This window comes from Herpailurus yagouaroundi, unplaced genomic scaffold, assembly GCF_014898765.1.
Source record: "Herpailurus yagouaroundi ecotype Mexico unplaced genomic scaffold, PumYag 193, whole genome shotgun sequence".
NCBI lineage: Eukaryota > Metazoa > Chordata > Mammalia > Carnivora > Felidae > Herpailurus > Herpailurus yagouaroundi.
In genome coordinates this window covers 3,476,147-3,491,009 of record NW_024412424.1, presented here as the reverse complement: position 1 = coordinate 3,491,009, position 14,863 = coordinate 3,476,147, and the positions used below count along the sequence as shown (strand labels likewise).

General features: G+C 52.5%; 2 protein-coding genes across 2 annotated transcripts; one reads left to right on the top strand and one right to left on the bottom strand.

The window, feature by feature from the left end:
• Positions 1-312: 312 nt before the first annotated feature.
• Positions 313-9,211, bottom strand: NDUFA13 (NADH:ubiquinone oxidoreductase subunit A13). The gene is made up of 5 exons (XM_040445050.1): positions 9,080-9,211; positions 2,413-2,491; positions 1,099-1,170; positions 685-754; positions 313-506 (listed from the first exon to the last, which is right to left on the bottom strand). The coding sequence occupies exons 1-5, from the start codon at positions 9,171-9,173 to the stop codon at positions 387-389; spliced, it is 435 nt and encodes a 144-aa protein (XP_040300984.1). The 5' UTR covers positions 9,174-9,211; the 3' UTR covers positions 313-386.
• A 126-nt stretch (positions 9,212-9,337) lies between these two features.
• Positions 9,338-10,972, top strand: TSSK6 (testis specific serine kinase 6). Its single transcript, XM_040445046.1, has one exon. The coding sequence runs from the start codon at positions 10,009-10,011 to the stop codon at positions 10,828-10,830; it is 822 nt and encodes a 273-aa protein (XP_040300980.1). The 5' UTR covers positions 9,338-10,008; the 3' UTR covers positions 10,831-10,972.
• Positions 10,973-14,863: the final 3,891 nt, after the last annotated feature.

Below are 14,863 nucleotides of genomic sequence, written 5' to 3'. Positions count from 1 at the left end.
TCTGACACCCCTCCACCCCATGCTCCACTCTTCAGATCGATCCCCCATTTACTGATGAGCCCAGGGTGCAGGATGGGGAGCCCCGGCCTGGAGGGGTGGGCTGCTGACAACGAGGACTTCAATAGAGGTAGGAAAATCCAGGCATATTCTTGAGCCAAGGCTGATGGATCCAGGGGCAGTCTCTGGGTGGGTTTTGAAACCACCCTACCTGGCATCTTCTGCAGAGACCCCAGGTCTAGACCCTATATCCCCAGTCCGTGTGCAACCCAATGGTGTCCCACGAGCCTTCCCGCAGTCGCTGGGACACAGGCAAACAGGTCTCCAGAGCATTTATTCTTTCCAGGGGGGAGGGTGCAGGGGTCCAGTAGTCAGAGGGGTGCAGGCCCCTATGTGTACCACGTGAAGCCGTAGGCGGCGTTGAGAATCTCCTCGTTCGTGCGCAGCCCGTAGAGCTCGCCCATTATGGGGTTCACCCAGCGCGTTGTGTGGAACACAGACTCACCCACCTGTGGGAACAGTGGGGTATGGGTGGGGGTGCAGCTACCCCTTCAGGCCCACACTGCCTACTGCTGCCTTCCCCTCCTCACGCCTGGCACCCACTACCCCTCTCGGCTCCAGGTTTTCCCTGGGAGGCTGTGTTCCTGCAGGGGGCCTGGACCCCCACCCTCCCTACCCAGGGCCCACCTTCCAGTCAGGCACGTCCTTCATGATGATGGCCTCCTCCTCCAGGTTCTCCCGAAGCATTTGCAGAACCCTGTGGGGATGGAATGGGTGGTAGGGGACAGGCCTGAGCACCGAGAGACTCCCGAAAAGACGTGCCAGATCCTTCCCTGTTCCACCCCAATCACCTCCTGCCACTCCCAACCCTGCATGTGCCAACCCTTCTTGTCCTTTCCTTCCCCTACAAACATTTACTGTCCTCCTGCTGCAGCCTCAATGTCCCCTCCTCCAGGGAGCCTTCCTATTCTAGCCCTTGGGTCTCCCCCACATATGCCAGGACACAGCTGTCAGCCCCCAAATGCATTTTTGTCATGTCCTGCACTGCAGGCTGGGACACTCAGGCCTGTGACCTTCCAACCCTGGTCCCAGCAGCCCCACCTCCGATCCTTCTCTGCCTGCAACAGTGGCATCAATGCAATGCGGGCCTCGAAGTCCTCAATCTGCAGGCGCCTGTGAAACCCAAAAACCAACAGTCAGATCAGATGAGGCTGGAGTTCGGGGTAGATGATGTGGCCTCAGACTCAGGCTGATGCGTGGGGAGGGGAGCCGGCAGAGAGGCAAGTGAGTGGGGCAGGCTTGGGGAGTAAGCTCTACCCACAAGAAGATGAGAAGGCGGGGTGTGGGCATGTGGGCTGGCACAGGCACTGGTTTACAAGACTGATGGCTTCGCACTTTCTTTTCAGTTAAAAACTTTAGTTTTTAATCCTAAAAATAGCCCTGGCCTGATGATTGTGGTGAACTGGGGACAGGGGATGGGACCTTCATCACAGGGCTCTGGGCCCTACAAAACCATATCCCCTTCCTGTCAAAATAACCCTGGGGTGTGAGCCCGGGGCAGGCAGTTCTGTGTGTTCCAAGCCACCAGCCCCATCTATACTGAGGGCGCGGCACCCAGTGATGTGGCCCCTGGCCCTGTCCCCTCATCGCCAGAAATCTCACAGCCTCGCAGGGAAGGGTCTGGATGAAGTTCAGCCCCCACTCCAGCCCTCACACCTCCTCCCATCTTCCCAAACTCAGAGGAGCATCCCCACCCCAGGCTGCTGGCCCCACCACAGCCCCACACTATTGTCACTGTGTCCATACTCCTGTGGGTGGTGCATATGGGGCAGCTGGACCCGGTTTGAGCTCACTCAACAATGTTGAGCACCTGACACAGGCTGGCCTTCTCCACCACCACCCTTGGGGATTCCCAGACTTGTGGGGGGCAAGTGAGCTCAAAGGGGGTGCTAAGGACACATATCACAGGGTGTGGCAGGGCAAAGGGGCCCAGCCAGTAAGGGGCCAATCAGAAGGGGTCACCTGGCAGGGCATCCTGACAGCTTAGAGGCAGCGAGAGTCTGAATGGAGGCCACTATCTGCCTCGGTCCCTCAGGCCCCATGTGGCTGGCAGGGTCATTGTGTTGCATGGCCTGTTTCTAAGCCCTTACTGTCCTCTTTGCCTGGTTAACACTGACAAAAAAACCACTAAACGAGCATGTCCTGAGCCTGCCCTCCACCTCCACCTGATGGGCTGTCCTAATCCCAACCCTCGAGTCCCTAGCAGCGGAGGCCAAGAGATACCTGGTGAAGAGCTCCTTTCTTGCCATTTCTTTCTGGAAGGCCCATACTTCCTGAGCCTTGAGGGACTGATGAAGGGCCCCAAGGGACACCAAGACCACAGGTGCACTCCATGGTCCCCAGCCTGGGGCCTACCTGCGCTCTCGGTTCCACTTCATCATGCTCCAGTACCCAAACAGCAAGGTCCCGATGCCCACAGCAAACATGCTGTAGCCTGTGGGGAAAGGGGGCACCAGCTCAGTGCCTACCCTCGGGAAAGGCCACCCCTTGTAGTTCCTTCTCATGAAGCACAATCTGCTTGCTGTGCACGGACATCGGAAATATGGACGCGAGAGAAGGTGAAAGTCTTAGTGACCCCCTCCTAGAGATGGCCAGTACCGTCTCTAGTGCGTATTTCTTCAGATTCTTTTTTTGTCTCTGTGGAATGTCCACCAGCCCTCTCCCCTGGACCCGTCCTTCCCAACTGCAGACGACTCTCGATTCCGTGCACCTGCCTTGCAGGCAGGGACACCAGGCTGCCTCGGCTTTCCTCTGACAAGTGCGGCAGCTGCGGCTGACACACCTCCGCCCCCCCATCCCCCCATCCCCGTTTCTGGAAGGTACATCCCCGTTTCTGAGCAGGGCTTGCAGGAGGGCCCGAAGGCCTTGCTGTGTATGATCGGGTGGCCCCAGCCCCACAATCTTGTTTGGTTCCCAGTCAGCAGGTGCTTCCACGGGGAAGGGTGGTATCTACAGCTGGGCCCAGCTCCATGGTGGCTCCGGCTGCCTGGGCCACTTCTCTGCTGCCCACAAGGAGCTGGGAGGGGCTGCCAGAGGCAAGCAGTGCCCTGCAGGGGCGGCCCAGCCCCCCATCCCCACCCCGGGCTCCCGGGGGTGCTGCTGCTTCCTGGCCCAGCAGGGTCAAGCCCCCTGCCTGGACACCAGGGGACAGAGGCTGCCATGAATATTTACTGGCACCAGCAGGCACCTGCGCTATAATTCTGACTGACAGGCTGTGGGCCTGCTGGGGTCTTCAGGGAGGCCCAAGCTGCCTGGGGCCTGGCTGGGACTGGCTCACCCCATACCCTCTCATCTTCTGAGTTGTGATCTCTTCCCTGGACGGGCCTCGTGGCTGCTGGGAAGAACTGACAAGCTCAGGCAGGTCAAGTTCCAGTTAACAGCCACTAAATGACCAGCAAAGAGTGGGTAAGGCCACTCCCTAGAACCCGTGGGGGTGCACAGTGGGGACTCTGGGAGTCACAGCCCTGCTCCGTGTCTGCAAGGGGCCTCTGTTGTCCTGGTCTTCGTCCTTCTTCTTCAGCTCAGCTCCAGCACAGGGCTTTTCTGGCACCTCTGCTGGACCCAGAGGTTCATGAGGAACTGGTTAGATTTTTTAGCCCCTCAGTCAAACCTGTTAAAAATATGAGCTAAGATACTTCCATGTTACTGAAGGTGGGACAAGGGCACCCTGGTTCCTGTGCACAGAGGCAGAACCTTTCTCGAGGCCCGAGTGCCTGGGACCAGCTTCCAGTGCACCTGTGGCTCTTACACATGGCTGACCACCTGTGCTGGGCAGGAGCGTTTTAGAAGAGCTGCCTCTTTCTTTTCAGTAGCTGCAGAGGAGCCCAGGGGCCTCTTCTTTCGACCCAGGGGATAAGCCTGGGCTGTCCTCACGGAAACCTCTTGCCTTCACACCAAGCACCCGTGTGGGCCCCTGAGTAAAATAAATTCCAATAAGGGGGCCTTTACAATGGTGCAGCCCTTTCTTGCTGACAGTGGCGAGGCCGAGACCCCAATCCCTCAGTATGGGTCTGTGCCTCAGGAGCTGCCCGTCTGGTGGTGGAGGCTGAGGAAGGGCATGCCCAGAAGGGGGTGCAGGCCATGAGTAAAGAAGACCTGAATAAATAAACATCCTGTGTTCACGTACTGGAACTTAACACTGTTCAGACGGCAGCCCTCCCCAAACTAAGGTACCGATTCAGCGCGGTACCCAACCTTCGGAATCCCAACCTTCCCCCTTTACCAGCCCCACAGGAACTGAAGAGCGGATTGTGAAATTCGTGGGATCAGATTAACCAAACAATTCTGAAACAGAACAAAGGGGGAGGACTTGCACTTTACAGTTTCAAAACTTAACACCCAGCTGTGTGTACAAGATAAAATAGCGTGGCACGGCACCAGGGTAGACATGTACATCGATGGAACAGAGCTGACTGGGAGTCCAGAAATAAACCCTCACATTCACGGTCAATTGATTTTGGACAAGGGTGCCAAGACAATTCAACGGGGAAAGAATAGTCTTTCAGCAAATTGGATAAGTGGACAACCACACACAAAAGAATAAAGTGTACTTTTTCCTTCCCCCATGCACAAAAATTAACTCAAAATGGAGCAAAGACCTTAATTTGAGAGCTAAAACTATAAAACTCTTAGAAAACAGATGAGTCAGTCTCTGAGACCTTGCATGAGATAATGCCTTCTTAGCTTTGGCACCAGAAGCACAAGTGGCAAAAAGAAAAAAAAAATAGATGAACTAGACTTCATGGAGATGAAAAACTTCTGTGCCACAAACGATACTGTCAACAAGCTGAATGGAAGAAAGTCCTTGAAAATCTTGTATCTGATAAGGGAATGATATCCAAAATGTATAAAGAACTCTGCAAACTCAGTAATAAGATGAACCCAATCAAAAAAATGTACAGGGGCACCTGGGTAACTCAGTCAGTTGATCATCTGACTCTTGATTTTAGCTTAGGTCATGATCTCATGGCTCATAGGTTCAAGCCCCTCATCGGGCTCTGCACTAACAGTGAGGAGCCTGTTTGAGATTCTCTCTCTCTCCTTCTGCCCCCTCTCCAGCTCTCTCTCTCTCTCTCCAAGAAAAAAAAAAAAAAAAGTACAAAGGACTTGAAGACATTTCTCCTGGAAGTTATACAAATGGCCAATAAACACATGAAAAGATGCCCTACATAATTAGTCACCAGGGAAATGCAAATCAAAACCAAAGTGAGATGCCACCTCACACCCACCAGAATGGCTAGAATTTTAAAAAGAAAAAAGAAAAAAAAAAAGGAAAATAATCAGTGTTATCCAAATATGGAGAAACTGGAACTCAATACACTGCAGGTAGAAACGTAAAACAGAACAGCTAATTTTGGAAAACAGTGTGGCAGTTCTTCAAAATGTTAAATGTGGAGTTACCATCTGACCCAGCTAGGCCACTCCTAGATGAAATTTCACTTAAGAAAAATGAAACAGGGGCGCCTGGGTGGCGCAGTCGGTTAAGCGTCCGACTTCAGCCAGGTCACGATCTCGCGGTCCGTGAGTTCGAGCCCCGCGTCGGGCTCTGGGCTGATGGCTCAGGGCCTGGAGCCTGTTTCCGATTCTGTGTCTCCCTCTCTCTCTCTGCCCCTCCCCTGTTCATGCTCTGTCTCTCTCTGTCCCAAAAATAAACGTTGAAAAAAAAAAAATTAAAAAAAAAAAAAAAATGAAACATATCCACACAGAAGCTTGCACAGGAATGCTCACAGCAGCCCAAATGTGGCAACAACTCAAATGTCCATCAAGTGGTAAATGGATACACAAACTGTGGTCCACTCACACAAGAATATTGTTTAACCATAAAAAAAAAAAAAAAAAAAAGAAAGAAACTGCCACACGCTACAATATTCACATTAAAAACATTATGCGCGCCTGGGAGGCTCAGTCGGTTAAGCATCTGACTCTTGACTTCAGCTCAGGTCACGTTCTCTCAGTTAGTGGGATTGAGCCTCAAGTCAGGCTCTGTGCTGAGGGCCCTCAGCACAGAGCCTACTTGGGACTCTCTCTCTCTCCCCATCTCTCACTGCCCGCCCCCACCCCCCCCACCCCACTCACATATTCTCTCTTTCAAAATAAAAACATTAAAAAATAAAAACATCCTGCTGAGTGAAAGCAACCAGACACCAAAGGCCACATAGAGTAGGACCCATTTATACGAAATATCTAGAACAGGCAAATCCATACCAGACAGAAAGCAGACTGGTGGTTGCCAGCAGCTGGGGGAGGGAGGATGGGGAGTGACTGTTCATGGGGTTTCCTTTTGGAGTAATGCAAGTGTTATAACCTTAGATCCGGGGGATGGTTACGCAACTCTGGATAGACTAAAATCAACAATTTGTACACATGAAATAGGTGAATGGTCTGGTCTGGTTTGTGAATTTCAATAAAAATGTTAAAGACACAAAGGAAAAAAAAAAGGCCCACCTATTGGGCACAGGAAGGAGCGGAGAGAAGAGAGCTGAGTGGAAAAGATGGAGGTAGCAGTCACTTTGGGAACAGCATAAATTAAAGAAGGCCTGAGCCAGCTTGGCATGTTCTAGGACACTAGTGGAGAGTGGTGTAGGCAGAGAGAAGGGGAGTGGGTGCCAGGCTTGGGTGCCTTACGGGAGCAAGGGAGGGTAGGGCTAATGAGAACAAGGCTCAAAAGCAAGGCTGAAGGAGGGGCACAGGAAAGATGATTGGGGTGGGGCGCAGGATGGATAGCAGGGCCTTTGCACTTGCTGTTCCCTCCACCCTGGGGATTGTTCAGAGAGGTCCTTCCAGCCCACCCTGGGTAAAGCAGGCCTTGGTTATCTGGGGCCTCACTAAAATGAGAAGTTCCGGTGTGATTATTTTAATCTCCTCTGCTAGGCTGTGAGCTCTTCCAGACAGGGCTCAGTGCCACGTGCGCATTCAACAAGCAATTACTGAAAGCACGTACATACACAAAGACCACGCCGCCAGAAGGTGTCTCTTCCTCACCCCTCTGCAGGCAGGAAAGACTGGGATGGGTTTGTATGTAGTACAATGCAAGTTGGTGTGAAGGGGTGCAACTAGGAGGCCTAACCCTAGATAATGGTATAGAAGCACTACTGTGTCATGAACTGGAAGAGGACTGGAATGAAGGGCACATTTGTGACTTAAAAATAAAAAAGAGGGGCACCTGGGTGGCTCAGTTGGTTGAGCATTGGGGTCTTGATTTCAGCTCAGGTCATAATCTCACGGTTTGTGGGTTCAAGCCCCTCATCGGGCTCTGCCCCCCCCCAAATAAATAAATAAACTTTAAAAGACAGAAAAAGAGAGAAAGAGAGAGATGCTGACTAGGAGTCCAGGGAGGACCAAGGGCTGGGACCCTTCTGCAGCCTGGTCTGGGTACAGGTCACACAGGTGCACATGCATAAACAGACTTCATGCCACACACCTGAGGGATACACTGGTCTGGGTGTTAAGTTATACTTTGAGAAAAGAGATGAAGACATTCACATCACATTGTATTTGTTCAATCTATTCTACGATGAGTCAAGTGCCAATGTGATGCCAATCTAGCCTGTAACCTGTTTTTTCAATGACCCTCGGGCTAAGAACACTTTTAGGTTTGTAAACAGTTGTTTAAAAAAAAAAAAGCAGCGGCAGTGGATAGAGAGCATCTGGCTAGCAAAGCATAATTTTTTAAAAATTGTTAATGTTTATTTATTTTTTTAAAGGATCAATTTACTAGCAAGTTAACTGAATCACATCTTTTTTATTTTTTAAATTTTTTAGGGGCTCCTGGGTGGCTCAGTTGGTTAAGCGTCTGACTTCAGCTCAGGTCATGATCTCACAAATTGTGGGTTCGAGCCCCACGTTGGGCTCTGTTCTGACGGCTGGGAGCCTGGAGCCTGCTTCAGATTCTGTGTCTCCCTCTCTCTCTCTCCTCCTCCCCCGCTCGTGCTCTCTCTCTCTCTCTCTCAATAATAAATAAACATTAAAAAAATTTTTTTTTAATTTTTAACATTTGTTTATTTATTTATTTGAGAGAGAGAGAGAGAGAGAGAGAGAGAGAGAGACAGAATGTGAGCAGGAGAGGAGCAGAGAGAGGAGGAGACACAGAATCCGAAGCAGGCTCCAGCCTCTGAGCTGTCAGCACAGCGACCAACGCTGGGCTCGAACTCAGGAACCGTGAGATCGTGACCTGAGCCAAAGCCAGATGCTTAACCCACTGAGCCACCCAGGCACCCCAATGTTTATTTATTTTTGAGAGACAGAGCATGAGCAGGGGAAGGGCTGAGGGTCTGAGAGAAAGGGAGACACACAATCCAAAGCAGGCTCCAGGCTCTGAGCTCTCAGCACAGAGCCGGATAGGAAGCTCAAACTCGCAAATTTCAAGATCGTGACCTGAGTCGAAGTCGGACACTTACCGACTGCGCCACCCAGGCACCCACAAAGCATAAAATATTTATTGGGCCTTTATAGAAAAAGTTTGCCAACCTCTATTCCGGGACATTTGAGCCAAGAGCTTGGGAAGAGCTTGAGTTTTCACCTGATACTAACTTTCCCACTGGCTGAATTACCTTTTTTTTTTTTTTTAAACCATGCCCATATATATATTTTTTAATTGAGGCATATTTGCGTAACATTAAATGTAAAGTTCCTCGAGTTATGGGAAATGTATTTACCCTTGTTTAAAAGTTTGTATTTCTCTGTTAACCCTGGGTGCAAAGCATGTGACCCTTCTACTTTTTTTTTTTTTTTTTTTTACATTTTTCTGTGTTGAACCCAATAACACAATTTTAAAATGTTACTAAAACATCTAAAAAATTTAGGAATACGTATTCCTGGGACATCCACAGGTAGGGACTACCAGAGAGGAACATCTTCTAAATTCCCTCAATGTTCCCGTTTCCGCACCAGTTTTACTCTGGATGGCCCTGAGTGCAAGTAGCAGCCTCTTACTACAGAAGCGATAGGGGATCCTCGGGTTCCACCTCCCTTCGCGGCGCCCTGAAGTCCCAACCCTGACACCGCGGCGCAGTGCGACACTGACCCGACAGTCCCCGACGTGGAAGGTTCCGTTTGTAGTCGATGGGGCCATAGCCCCCCGGCGGGGGCATGTCCTGCTTCACCTTCGACGCTGCCATGTTCGCAGGACCCGTGCTTCCGACCGCGGGCGGAAGTTACGTCCGGCGGCCGCCGCCATGATGAGTGTGGCGGAACGTACCGCGCATGTCTTAGGCAGGACTAGGGCACGTAGTACGCTAGGGTAGCGGTCCTACAGCGAAGTAGAGCTCCGGGACTGGGTTCAGGGATCGTCTGGGCAACCAGGCTGCAGCCGAGGACTCTATTTCTTCTCTCAGACGGAGCTTAGCCCAGTCGGTGTAGACGTCTGGAGCTCGTCCGGTCGCCTGGGCCCTTGCCCTAAAGGACCTCCCTCCCCTACACCTTCCCTCTGGTGCGATGCTCGGACCATTCAGAGCCAGGTCACCGAATTAAGCCCCCTCTCGTTTTCTCCCCGTCGCGGGGCACTGCGGGCAGCCCAGAGCTTCACATGGCTAGGGCTGGGTACACGAAGTTGGGGGACGACTGTTGTTCGTATTTGACTCATGAGGAGCCTCCCCAGTGCCAGGCACAGATTCTGCTTCCCGGTCGTGGTCGAGACCCCTTGCCAATAGCCTCTAATGGGAACTGGGGCATTCAGAGCAATTATGAGTCACAAAGCCTGATGGCCTTGGGGGACCCTGCAGGGCGGGGTCCAAGGGGCCCTTACCCCGAGGCGGGGTGACGCCCACAGTCACTTCACAAGGCAGAAACTGTTACCTGGGCAATAAAAGGCTCCGCAGGGGCAGGTACCCGGGAGTGGGCACATGGGGGTGCGGGTGTGCAGGTGCCAAGCGCCATGGGTTAGGCCCGAGATTGGAGTCCGGCCGCCCTCCGAAAGCAGCCCCCTCTTGCTCCCCGCGCGCCCCAGGCGCCACCATGTCGGGCGACAAACTTCTGAGCGAACTCGGCTATAAGCTGGGACGCACGATAGGCGAGGGCAGTTACTCCAAGGTGAAGGTGGCCACGTCCAAGAAGTACAAGGGCACGGTGGCCATCAAGGTGGTGGACCGGCGGCGCGCGCCACCTGACTTTGTCAACAAGTTCCTGCCCCGCGAACTGTCCATCCTGCGGGGCGTGCGGCACCCGCACATCGTGCACGTCTTCGAGTTCATCGAGGTGTGCAATGGGAAGCTGTACATAGTGATGGAGGCGGCTGCCACCGACCTGCTGCAGGCAGTGCAGCGCAACGGGCGCATCCCCGGGGGTCAGGCGCGCGACCTCTTCGCGCAGATCGCCGGAGCTGTGCGCTACCTGCATGACCACCACCTGGTGCACCGTGACCTCAAGTGCGAAAACGTGTTGCTGAGCCCCGACGAGCGCCGAGTGAAGCTCACTGACTTTGGCTTTGGTCGCCAGGCACATGGCTATCCTGACCTGAGCACCACCTACTGCGGCTCGGCTGCCTACGCGTCGCCTGAGGTACTCTTGGGCATCCCATACGACCCCAAGAAGTACGACGTGTGGAGCCTGGGCGTCGTGCTCTACGTCATGGTCACCGGGTGCATGCCCTTCGACGACTCGGACATCGCTGGCTTGCCCAGGCGCCAGAAGCGCGGCGTACTCTACCCCGACGGCCTCGAGGTGTCCGAGCGCTGCAAGGCCCTGATCGCTGAATTGCTGCAGTTCAGCCCGTCCTCCAGGCCCTCAGCGGGCCAGGTAGCGCGCAACGGCTGGCTGCGTGCTGGGGACTCTGGCTAGAAGCCTGGGTTCCCGCCATTTACGCCGCCCTGAGCACTGCGCAAGCGCAGCGCACGCGTGCGAGGCGTGCTTCCGTACTCCCGCGAAGCCGACACGCGCCACTGCGCACGCGCACACGCCCTTTCCCCCTGTTCCCCCCTACCCCCCGCCGCTTTTCCTTTCTCTGGATGGTTGGGGCTGCAGTCGCCCCTGTTTAGAATCTAGCTCCTCTCCCTATGATCCCAAGAGCAAGAGGGCGCAAGCGCTTCCTCTCTTTCCTAAGAGAAGTCCCCGGGAGGGGAAGGGACGAGAGGAATCGGAAGCATTGCGCTAGCGCGGAATGAGCGATGGCTGCAGGCAGGCCGTGGCTACTTGGAGGAGCTGCCAGCGAGTGGACGCGTGTGAAGGGCGCCCTCCTCGAGACAGCCGGGAATGCGTGTGAGGGACGGCAAGCTCCCGGCGCTGCCTCCTTGGAACTTGCAATAAAGTCGCTCTTTCTCGCACCTGCCTCTGGCAGTGGCCCCCTTTTACCGAGTGTGTGCGGGGGGGCCCCCCCCCCGCGTTTCATCCCGCAGGGGAAGGCAGACGTGGAGCCCCATTGTAGAAAAGGCTTGTTGAGGTTCTTGTCCTAGGTCTCAAAAGGGAATTGGGAAGATTCAAACCAGACTTTTGGGCTCTCCAACCTCAGCCGACTCGAAAGGGCTTTGGGGCCATCCCAGGTGTCGTGATGGCAATGGAATTGCTGGACTGGGGAGCAAGGATCCTAGCACCCTGCCCGTGTTTAAGGATGGAACCGCGTGGGGGTGGGGGCCTCCTGCTTTAACATAAATTGAGCGTTTACAGATGAGGAAATTGAGGCCCATACAGATGTCATTTGCCCAGGAACACAGCTGGAATTTGAAACCAGAAAAGGCTGGAGTGGAGTTGGGGAGGTGGTGGAAACTCTCCTTAGTAAAAGTCCTTCCTTGGTAAAGAAGTTGTCTGGGGCAGGGGGAGGGGAGAGTCAAGGGTAAAGCATGAGACTGCTGGGCAAGCTGGTTACTTCAGTCCTTTCTTTATTCATACATTTATTGAATGCCTACTGTGTGCCAAGCTCTGGGACTCAGCAAAGAGGCTTGGATCCATCCCTGCCCTCAGCTAGGAGGCAAGTAAAAAGTCAAGTAAAAAATGAATGGCGTGTAAAGAATTGTAACTTGTGCTAAAAGCTGGGTGAGGGGAAGGACGAGTTACCAAGGAAGGACTGAAGCAGACATTTGAGCTGAACCCTGAAGGAATCAGTCACTGGAAATAGAAGGAAAGTGTTCCAAGTGTTCCCAAGATATGTTGGAGCTGGTGTGTTTGGGTAATGCCAGGAAGGTCTATGGCTGGAATAGAGAGGGAGGAAGAAGAGGTGGAGAGGTGTGTATCTGGACAGGGGACTCCACAGGGCCTGGGGGAGATTGGGGACTTTTGTTGCAATGAGATTACCGAGTTTAGTGACAGCAGCTGTCTCTCATTTGCGGTGTGTGGAGATGTCTCCCTAAGCCCTAATCCTGCTCGCCTCCATCGGAGCTCCACGCATTTCCCAAGGAGGCCGATCATCTTGTGGGTCTGCCCATGCCCTGCTCCTGCTCACTCACCCTTCGTGGCTCTCAGGTGCCCTGGGCGTTAACTACCAGCTCTTCCCTAACCCCCTTAAAGAGACAGCTGAAGCAATTGAGGCTAAGAGAGGGGAAAGTGCCTTGCCTCTAGTCTTGGCTGGTTCACATCTGAGCTGAGAGAAAACCCACCCCCTCTGGTTTGCGCTAGAAAAGCGTCTCTTCTGGTCTGGACCATACCTTGGAAAATGGAAGTGGGAACAACCTCCAGGTTGTTGGGAAGGGCTGTGGGTTATTGAAGGATGGCATCCTGAGCCTTCTTAAGGGTCCCACCACTCTCAGAATGAAACCCACTTCTTCATCCTTTTGCCCCGTGGTCCAGCCACACTGCCTTCCTTGTCCTTGACTCTCCAGGTTTGGTCTCACCTCTGAGCCTTTGCATTGGCTGTTGCCATTCCCTACCACTTTTCCCTCTGTCTTCATTCCAGACTTGGCCTAACAAGTCACTTCTTCCCTGACACTCCATTCGTTCCCTCCTTGCCCTTGTCACAAGGTGGGGTTCTAGTGCCTGGGGTATGGCATGTGCCTTAATCTGTGTGAGCAATGGGGCCTGGGGCTCCTCCTACCCCATAGCCACAGACCTGTGTGGCTCAGTTCAGAGGGGACAAGGCCTCAGGGACCAGGGCAATTGTTCCATTTGTTGGCTGGAGAAGCTGCTTGAGACTCACCTCTGAACAATTGAGGAGCCTGTGCTTGCCTCAGTGAAAACTCACTTGAGGGCTGAATTTTGAGCCCCCGAGAAAATGCCCCATAAATGTGCTTCTTGCAGCCAGTGTTGGGGCATGGGGCACCAGTCAGGATGTCACAGGTGGACTGGGACAGAGGTTTGGGCTTAATTTCTCTAATGTCAGTGTTAGCAGTTCTGTGTCTTACCCATATGAAGCCTAGCCAGTTGTGGTGGTTGGAGAGGACAATCAACACCCCCAGGCCAGAGGCAGGAAGGTCTTAACAACAACAACAACAACAACAACAACAACAACAACAACAACAAAAGACAAACTGCAAAAAATAAAAGCAGCTAGGAAAACAGGCTTATATTTTATGTACATTAGAATTTACCAGTGATCACAAGTCTCACTTTATGCGTAACTTTTGAAACTGTGTCAATATCTGATAACAAATATTGATGAACACCTGAAATTGTTCATTTCAGAGCTGGCAGGGCAGCTCTGTCTGTGCTAGAACTCACATCTTTAATAATGTCCTGCAGCAAAGACACCCAATGTAGATGCCAAGCTTGAAAATTTCAGAAAAACCTACCACTCCAGGGTGGAGGCTGGAAGGGGCTAAGAACCAGTGGATGGGCAAAACTCACTGGACCCTCACCCTGCTCCCTCAGGTCTGTGGCCACAGAGTAGTAGCCACAGGTTCTGGTGAAGATGGGAGGCCCAGAGGCAAAGCCACAGTGCCCAGTTTGGGGAGATACTCCACCCACTTTTGGAAATGAAGTCTGAAAGAAGCCCAAGAATCAGGTGTCTCATTGTTTCCCCATTAACAAGGGATCACCCTACTACACCTTCCCCAGTCTCCAAGCTGCCCCAAAGCTGGGACAAAAATAATGCAGGGAAACCAGGACTGGGGGGACAAAAGAAAAATACAGCCAACTCATTGTCCATTTCTTTATTTTCCTTCAGATCTAAGACTTCCTCATGACACAATGTATAGCCATTGATTCCAGCCTCTGTTCATTGGAACTTCTATTCCGGTTTGGTGGTCAACTTTTTACATTTATTATCAAAGATTTAGAGTCACAATAAATACAAGTGACAACCTCTCCACCCACCCCCCAAAACCCCACTTTCCAAATACCCTGCACTAGTGTAACTGTCTATTACACTTTCATTGTTAAGTATTATAAAACTTCAGCTGTCCTTTAAAAAAAAAAGCTCAGTCCGAGTTTTTTAGGCAACCATCATGTGCAGCATAGCTCAGCATCAAATAAAAACCCTATGGTGGAGCAGCAACAACTGTCTTTTTCATGATCTACACCCCTGTGATGAGAATGTTTAAATTATATAGAAAATCCCTCCCCATGACTGTCCACAGGAAAATGACATGTAGGACACAGGAGCCGCAACACAGCAGGGCTGTACTCAGTTGCCTTTCATTCCCTCTGCGCTGGGGCCAAGCCTTGCTTCATGAAGGTCTCAGGGTACAGACAGGACCAGAGGCTACCCCTGGAAGGAGGGCAACTGTCGGCCTTGTCAAAGGTGTGGGTCCCAACATCACGGTTGGGATACTAGGAACCAGGGCCCCGTGACATGGGCAGGATGGCCAGAGCAATGGGTGGCTCCAAGTGGACACACAGGTATCTATGTGCACATGCATGTATACACATATGGCCATTTCAAATATGCAAACCTTCACCCTTCCAGAGGTGGCCAGCATCTTGAACAGTTTCCCAGTTGCCATTGGGA